This window comes from Oryza brachyantha, chromosome 6, assembly GCF_000231095.2.
Source record: "Oryza brachyantha chromosome 6, ObraRS2, whole genome shotgun sequence".
Lineage (NCBI taxonomy): Eukaryota > Viridiplantae > Streptophyta > Magnoliopsida > Poales > Poaceae > Oryza > Oryza brachyantha.
The window spans coordinates 9,703,043-9,711,847 of NC_023168.2; the positions used below are offsets into that span (position 1 = coordinate 9,703,043).

Consider the following 8,805-nt stretch of genomic DNA (forward strand, 5'->3'; position numbering starts at 1 on the left):
AACTTTATTTTACCTACATGCCATTCCGTCCCCCTTCCGTTAGAAAATAACCTCTTACACGTGGGACCCACCTAAAAAAATTACCCATATGCCCATCCCAGCCGAGTACTCCCTCCCGTGCGCCTCCTCTCTCCTGCTCGTGGAACCCTAGCCGACGCCGCCGCCGGACCACCGCCACCGGACCAGCCAGATTGGGCGGACCCCCGCCTCGCCAGACCGTCGCCGCCCCCGGAGCGCCTCCCTCCCGTGCTCACCCGTACGCCAGGACTCCTCCTGTGTACGCTCGTGCGGCCAGGCCGGCGCACCGGCCGGCGCGGCGCGGCCTCCTCTCCCGTGCGCCAGCGGGGCGGCCTCCTCTCTCGGGCGCCAACGGGCGGCACGGCCTCCTCCTCCGTGCGCCAGCGCCCTCTCCCGTGCGGCCTCCTCTCGCGTGCCAGCCCTCCTCCTCCCGTGCGCTAGCCAGCAGGTGAGCCCCCAGCGTATTGTTTATTAGTAAATACTTTTTGCTTATGTTGGCGTGAAATACAAATTACATCATGTAATTTTACATTACCAATTTGTAAGTTAATATGACAGGTTCATTTATCCCTGATCATGTTGAACGCATCTCTGTTTCAGGCAGGCAGTCATGGCAATTGGAAAGTAACCAATTTCACTGGACAAATTAGATGTATGTTAGTTGCTGCACCTTTTTAGTAGTAGACATTCCCCTACTGTCCAAGTAATATCTTCAGAGTTCAGGTGTCATGTTGTTAGATTTATTTATGAATAGACAGTCATCTTGCACTAAGCCAGTGAGGCAATTTTGGGTCTCAAATGTTTTCTTATTCAATGACATGACATAACCATGATTGGATATGGTTGCACTTGAATTGTAAATTTCCAGTTGATTAAAATGCATGGTAATGTTGATAATTTTAGCCATTTTTTCCCGTGCTTAGAATGCTCTTTTTTCCCGTGCTCAGTTGATTAAAATGCATGGTAATGGTGATATCTTTTATCTTTCACTTTCACTTCTCCTGATCTTGTCATTTACAACCTCACCGATCTCATTTACAACCTTACTTTTACTTTCACACAAGGTCTGTAACCGGATCAAATGACCCCTTTGCTCTCCAAATTGAGTACCCTCTAGTTGTTCGTGAAGACATTGCATCCTATGAAGTCTCTCCACAGACAGTGCAGACACCAAGGAAGAAGCAAGCTGTCATGAAGAAGTGTACATCAAGAAGGGTTCCAGTTGAAGTGGCCAACCCATCCAGTCCAGCTTTTAATACTAGAAGCAAGAAGAAAGTTCAGCTTGAATAAATTATGTGAAAGAACTACTACTTTTGATGTAATTTAAGACATGTACGGACTTTTTATGTGTGACCTTAGTGTGATGAACTACTACTTTAAATGTTGGTGATCTTGTTATGTGTGGACTTAGTGTGCTGATGAACTACTTTAAATGTTGCTCATATGAACATATTGCTATAGATGCAATGGTCATGCCATTCTTTTTTGTTGGTATGCAATAGTCATGCACCTGCTTGAATGTTGATGATATGACCCAAGTAATTTAGTACTAATGTCATGTATTTTAACTATTGTATATTTTTATGATTTATTCTCATATTTTTCTGATTTATTCTGATAATTTTCTGATTTTTTTATTATCCTGATTTTTTTGTGAATTTTTTGGATTTATTTACGAATTTTCCATTATTTCTTACAATTTTCTGGAATTATGAGCCGATTTTCATGATTTTTCGTGAATTTCTTGACATTTTTAATTAAATTGCGAACTTTCTAACTTATTTCCTGATTTAGAATTAATTCTGTAATTTTCTAATTTTTTTACTGTTTTTCCATATTTATTGACTGTTATTCTGGGTATTTTTCTGATTTTTTTTTGAATTATACAGATTTTCCACGAATTTTTTGGATTTATTTACGAATTTTCCATTATTTTTTACAAATTTCCGGATTTATGATCCAATTCTCCTGAATTTTATGAAATTATAGGCATTTTATAATTTAATTACGAATTTTCTTACTTATTTCTTTATTAAAATTAATTCTGTCATTTTGTAAATTTTTACTGATTTTTCATATTTACTTACTGTTTTAAAATAATGTTTGTGATTTATTTACTAACAAGGGGAAAACAGTCCTTTTACGTCCCTATTTAACACCGTTAAGTCTTCATCCATCCAAAATGGTGTGCAGGTAAAAGAAAGTTTGGTCGATGGTATATAGGTGTAAACAAACTTTTTAGTGGCACAAAGGTAAGGAGCAACTTTTTTAATGACATGTACGTAAAAGACTCTGCGAACCGAGGAGGGAGAGGAATCTAGAAGAGGGAAGAAGAAGATGAGCCACTTAGCATACTGAGCAGTCTAGTAAAATGATACCATGCCCACGGTCGGAGTGCGTGGTGGGGCGACGGCGGCTGGGAGGTGGCCAAGGCAAGTGGTGGGCACCCGGGAGGTCGCCGGGGCACGGAAGAAGCGGTGGGTGGCGGGTGGCCGGGAGGTCGACGGGACGCACAGTGGGTGAAGGAGCGGCGATGGAGATCTGAGGTCACCGGGGCATACAAGGAGCGGTGGGCGACGGAGGCAAGGGGCGTGCAGGAGGTCGCCAGGGTGCGCGGCGAGCGATGGAGCTGTGGTGGAGAAGGTGGACGGCCAAAGCGATGGAGCTTGGGAACGCCTTTCACCGACAAGCAAATGCTGCCCCAACATGCCAGCAAAAATAGTGAGCTGACAACTATGGCCCACATGTCAGCGATTATCAGTGGTGGTGGCGGACCCACTGCCACCGGTCACCACCACTAACAATCTTTAAAGGAGTAAAGATAATAATTATATCATATATAGTTACAACGCTTCTTGTCTAATATTCTTTATTTCCATATCATTGCCCTATGTGCTCGATTATATCACAGGGTGAGGGAGATGATCTTCGACTGGCAAAGTGGCAAGTACGAGCTACAATGATTTATAGCTGCAAAGCAACGTCTTGTGTCTTCACAGGGAAGGGTCCTCATAACATAAGCCTGCTGCACCCTCCACAGCGCCCTCTTCTCTCTCTGTCCTCCACCCGGACACACACATGGATGCGAACTACGAGAAGGTCGTGGGGTGCGGCAGCGGCAGCGGCAGCGGCGACGGCGGGTGCCGGGGACCGATGCGAACGATCTGCGTCTTCTGCGGCAGCCGGCGTGGGAACCGCCCGTCCTTCAGCGCTGCCGCTCTCGACCTCGGAAAGCAGCTGGTGAGTTGCCATCGGTATAGGCCATCCATCCATCCATCCAATCCAAGCTTCAGCTTTCCAATGCCACATACTGTCCATGGCGAACATGTCGCTGCTCATTTGGCCATGTGGGTGTACAGTTCTACTGTTTCCGACGGCGCCCAAGCTTCCCGGCCGGCGCCTCCCTCTCCAAGCACATCCCGCGGTCATTGAGGACGCCCACGAGCCCCAGCGAGCTCCGCGGGCCGGATCTCCGCGACCTCATGGCGCGGCGGTGAGTCCAGGGAGCGTCGGCGCTGGGTCACAAGCTCCTCTCTCTCTCGGCCGGTCCCTCCTCTCCGAGCCAGCCCGCGGTGCCGGGTGGATTTCGCGCGCAAAACTCCCGCGAGCGCGCGCGGCGCGGGATCCCAGTCGTCGTCTCCGTGGGGAGACCGCGTCGTACAACGGAGCCCCGCCCGTCTCCTCCGCCTGGGAGAACGGGACATGCCTGTCGTCTCGCGAGGCGACGCTGACCCCGTCGGTAGGCTGAAGCGGGGGCTTTTTCGCAAAAAAACTATCAGCAGACTCGCTGTACATACCCTTGGCTCTTTGCCCCATGCGCTAGTATGGAGTGGCAGCATCAGAGTTAGGACTATGCATCTTAAAAAAAAACTATTTATATGACTTGCAATGCTATTTAGATAGCTAAACTTTTTTGCTCGATGATCAAATCTAGCAATCCCATCTCTCACTAAGTTGGTGGCTATCTGTGGGTCCCATAGAAATGGATGACACTTTTTAGAGAAGAAATGTAGAGGGTAAATATGGATAATTGTTGAAGGTATTGAATTTAAATTTGGATCGTGGTAAGCAGCTATCAGGAATTAAAGAGTATGGACTGAGAGTCTATTAAAGTACACATGAATTCAGAGATAATTTTTTTCCGTATCAATGGCTAAATTGAGACTCAGAACATCTCCTAGAGACTACTCATCTTACTTGTTATACTAAATTTTGATAATTTGGCAAAAAAGATATTCTTCAAGGGAGCAACTATTTAACTTATCATGCCATTTCAATGGTCAAATCTGACGAGTCATTCTTCCGCTAGCAAGATTACAATCCGTGGTATGGGTGAGACCCACCATTCATCCTCCCCTTGCCAAATTTAGAGAGTGGGGATGAAGGGTCTCTTGGAACGCACATCAGATTTGGGACACTGTTATGATACATTTTATTTACAATGGTAATAGGTAGTACAATTTAGATTTAACTATGTATTTTTATAGTATATATTTAATATTTTATTCAAAATTTTGGTAAAATATATTTATCAAGTCATTTATTTTAACATGATATATGACACATAAATTTATCACAAAGTTATATATTTTAGTTTTAATTTTATTCTTATAGAATTTCTACCGTAGATACTACCAATGTAGTATAATAAATTTAGATCCGTTGGATCTAAATTAATAGATGGCTCACAATAGTTCGAAGACACCTTAAAAAAAATTCTAGATTTGAAATTGTCAAACCCAAGGGCAGATTTACCCTGGGGGCGGCAGGGGCTCGAGCCCCCATTACCCCCATTAGAGTTATTGAAGCCCCACGAAAACCCCCCTTAAAATTTTAGGGTTAATTTGATCTATGCCACTGCAAATTTGCCATTTTAGAAATACCACTACTATTCGCGATATCGATTACGTGCCACTATAAATTTGTAAAATTAAATCTATGCTATTGCCGTCACATTCTCCGTCCTAAACGTGGGAGCCATGTGTTAGTTCCGTCTTCTTCCAGCGTGCCGGTGAGGAGCTCGAGTAGCAGCACTCTGTAGACGTTGCTCTTCTTGGTGAATGGTGACCACGCTGGAGCTATGGGTCGACGTAACCAGGGGAGCCGAGCACAGCTAGCACGGATGGCCACCAGCTTGAGCAGTGGACGACCGTCGAGATCCCTGTGCATGCCGAGTTGAAGTCGTTGAGCCTAGCTGGTGCCCATGGCGTCGTCAAGCAGCACGTTGTGGAGGTTCTGAAGTGCCTGCGCCACCGCCACCCGCTGTGTCCACGACAACGGTGGTGTCGTCGAGCAGCACGTCGTCGACCATGGGGACTCTCCCGTCTCACCGTCGCCTCCCCAGCAACCTCCGCACCGCCTACCAAAAGATTTCCGTGGTGGCCTCGGGGGAAGGGGAGGCGCTCCTCGCCGTCGACCCGAGTCTCCCCGCGCCACGCCGCTCGCCATTCAGGAGCCCGCGTTGCTACCCTTCGCCCCGCCGACCATGCCGCGCTCCTCGTCGCCGACCCCAGCGACGCCGCGGAGGGCCGCTCCGTGGTCGTGGGTCCATCAGGCATCTCCTTCGGTCTCCCCGAGGCGTTGTTCATCTTCCAGTTCTGCTACTTCGAGTCCCCCGTGCCCCGCCACTCGCCATCCGAGAAACCGTGTTTTCGCACCACCTGCTGCGTGACCGTGCTCCTTGTCGCCGACCATGCCACTTGACGGAAAATGTGACGGACATGGCATACATTTAATTTTACAAATTTGCAGTGGCACGTAACCGATATTGTAGTAAATAGTAGTAGTATTTTTCTAAAACGGCAAATTTAAAGTGGCATAGATCAAATTAATCTAAAATTTTATAGCAAAGATTAATAGAAACGGGGGTTGAAACTTTACATAGCTTGTTCAGACTCCCGCCTAGATCCACCACTAGTCAAACTAGACATGAATAATTAAATTTAGATTTAGATAATCAAAATTTAGTCATTCACTTGAAGATGCTCTTAGAAACTAAATTTTAGTCATGCTTTGAGAAGATGCTATTGGTGACAAGGCAACATCCATGGCGGAGGATGGAGCCGAGGAGAGGATCGGAACGGAGAAAAGGAGGATGCACTTGTAGCGGATGGCTCACCGGCCGCCCAAGTGCGCTCCCTCTCTTCGTGCCTTGAAACCAGGTACCTGCTTGTTGCCATCGATCGCCAGCCACTCCGCAGCTCGGCCACCATGGCACCACCAAAAAGAGGCTTAGAGCAAGCCAGGATGCCGTTGTCAGACGCAACACGAGAAGCAACCAGCCAATATATACCCCAGATGGATACATTGAGTGGAAACAAAAGGAGCTAGCTCTCCTGGGAGAATTTGCTCTTCCGAATCCTGATCTAAGGGTATAAATAGGTCGACGCACCAATATATTTGCCAATTAAATGGACAGTCGATCGAATTATACACTTAATTAGCCTATAAACAGGTTCCTAGATCAGACCGACGGGCGCCATCGCGCTGGTAGCAGCGATCGGTGGAGGCATGACGGAGGTTGGAGACAGGACGCTTCGCCTCCCAGGTTTGCTACACTACACCGAGTGACCAGGCAGTCCCAGTCTCGCAGCATAATCAGATAATCCCCCCGTTTCACAATAACTGATAATTTTGAATTTCCCATTTAAAACTTGGAGCATTAATTGCTCTTAAAATTTTCAAAGTGAATAAAAGTTTGATGCTTATATTTACCAGACCTTTCTAACATATCATCATTCTGAGTATTTGTAAATATTTAAGAAAAAAAGATGAGATCAAAAGTTCCAAAGCGAGTAGTGTCCCATACCAATTATTATAAAATGCAGAGATATATATATGGATATATATATAGAGAGAGAGAGAGAGAGACTTATTACACCTTTAGAAGAGGAAATAGTAGAGATCAAAACTACATATATGATATATAATACTGGTAGCAATAATATAGAGAAAAAGGTGGCAGAAATGAAGTTAAAAATGTGACGTTATTCTTAGCAAAACTGTTGAAGTATTCCTTTTATTATTTGATTAACTTAGAGAAGCGTATTAATGTGCGTTAGTCTGTTGGTGCGTCTTGGCTTTGCTCTTAGATAGCGAGGACGAGTCCGGGCAGCGACTTGTGCTCGCGGTCTGCACGTCTGCTCTTCCACAGGCACTTGAGCTTCGCTGGCGCCCGCGCCGGGAAGGCGGAAGAAGAGGCGGCGGCGGCGAGGTTCGAAGAAATGGCGGCGGTGTCCATGGCAGCAGCGGAGGTGGCGAGGCGCGTGACGGTGAGGTCGGTGTTGAAGTACTCCCTGAGCTGGGTGATCACCCCGTCGGGACCGACGGTCCAGGCGTGCACCCAGTAGAGCTGGCGGCTGCCGTCGGTGCCCTCGGCGATGACGGTGTCGCCGAACGCGTCGACGGAGCGCGGGGAGAAGGCGAACCCCGCCTCGCCCTGCTGGTCGGCGCCGGTGAGGAGGCGCATCATGTGCTGGTGGGCCGGCGGCCCGTGGAACCACCATCCCAGGTCCGGCGCGAGCAGCTCCTGCGCCCGGCGCGCGTCCCCGGAGCTGAGCGCCTCGTACAGCCCCAGCACCAGGAACTTGGCGAGCTGCTCCTCCGACTCCCTGCCGCCGCCGTCCATCTCCGCCACCTCCTGACCTCCCTCTTCCTGCTGCAATGGCACTCGAGAGATGGAGGTGGATTGGTAGCTGGAGTGTTCGACCGCGGCGCGCTGGTGGATTTTATAGGCGCGAGCCGGGCGGCCGGACGGTGCGCGGGAGCATTAGCTAGCTAGTGCTGGTCAACTTTCAATTTAATTACTCTTACGTACTTCAGTTCCGTAGCAGCAAGCAAGCAGTTGGTCCATGTCGTGGTCGTCAGTCTTTGACCATCGTGGGGAGAAATTGTCAAGTTGAGACTTCAGAGAAGTCCGGGAAATTAAGACAGGCCGGCAAAAGTGCATAGTACCGGCAGTCAACAAGCTTTGCTAGCTAGTGCTACCTCCTGCTTAGTATAGATTAAGTTAAATATAATTTCTCTTAATAAATAAAAAATAAACGATGTTAAAACAATATGAATAAGAGTAAAACGATACGTGGGTATAAAATAAGAAAAACATTTAAACAGGTAATGATTGATGTAATAAATATTATTACCTCCGTTTTATAACGTAAGATGTTTGACTTTTTTTATTGCAACGTTAGATCATTCGTCTTATTAAAAAGTTTAGTACAAATATAAAAAATGACAATCCGTGCTTTTAAAATTTTTTTATAATAAAGTAAGTCGCAAGCAAAATAAATGATATTTTTATAAATAAAATAAATAGTTAAACACTGCAACAAAAAAAATCAAATATCTTACGTTATGAAACGGAGGGGTACTATAAAAAAAATCAAAATACTTATATTTTATACTTTTAGTATTCAATTTAAATCATGAAAATGTTTATATTTTTGGATGGAGGCGGCAATGACAGCGCATGTGGGGGCAGAACGAGAGACTAATCGGGTGTATGGCTAAATTAACATGTACTTTATCATTTATAAAATTTAGATGGTAATTTGATAAGATATAAGTGGAATTATATAGTTAAGGCTAGTGCTTAAGCCCTAGGTGCTCTGTCCTTGATTCCGCCCCTGCGCAGCCGCAGGCACGTGCAACATAGCGTGAATTGCATACTTGCAGACCGACCACTCCGTCGTAGTGTACGCCCTCACTGACCGTACACACTCTATCCACAGAATAAGTTTAGCGGCTAGAGAAATGAACCACAGTTCTGACTTCTAAGTTCTATCTCAG

General features: G+C 46.3%; 1 protein-coding gene across 1 annotated transcript; it reads right to left on the minus strand.

The window, feature by feature from the left end:
- Positions 1-6,912: 6,912 nt before the first annotated feature.
- On the minus strand, positions 6,913-7,688 carry LOC102702573 (senescence associated gene 20-like). Its single transcript, XM_015838546.1, has one exon. The coding sequence runs from the start codon at positions 7,643-7,645 to the stop codon at positions 7,106-7,108; it is 540 nt and encodes a 179-aa protein (XP_015694032.1). The 5' UTR covers positions 7,646-7,688; the 3' UTR covers positions 6,913-7,105.
- Between the last annotated feature and the right edge of the window lie 1,117 nt (positions 7,689-8,805).

Excerpts from the sequence above, each read along its gene's own strand:
- LOC102702573 (XM_015838546.1), bottom strand. The coding sequence starts at position 7,645 with ATGGACGGCGGCGGCAGGGAGTCGGAGGAGCAGCTCGCCAAGTTCCTG.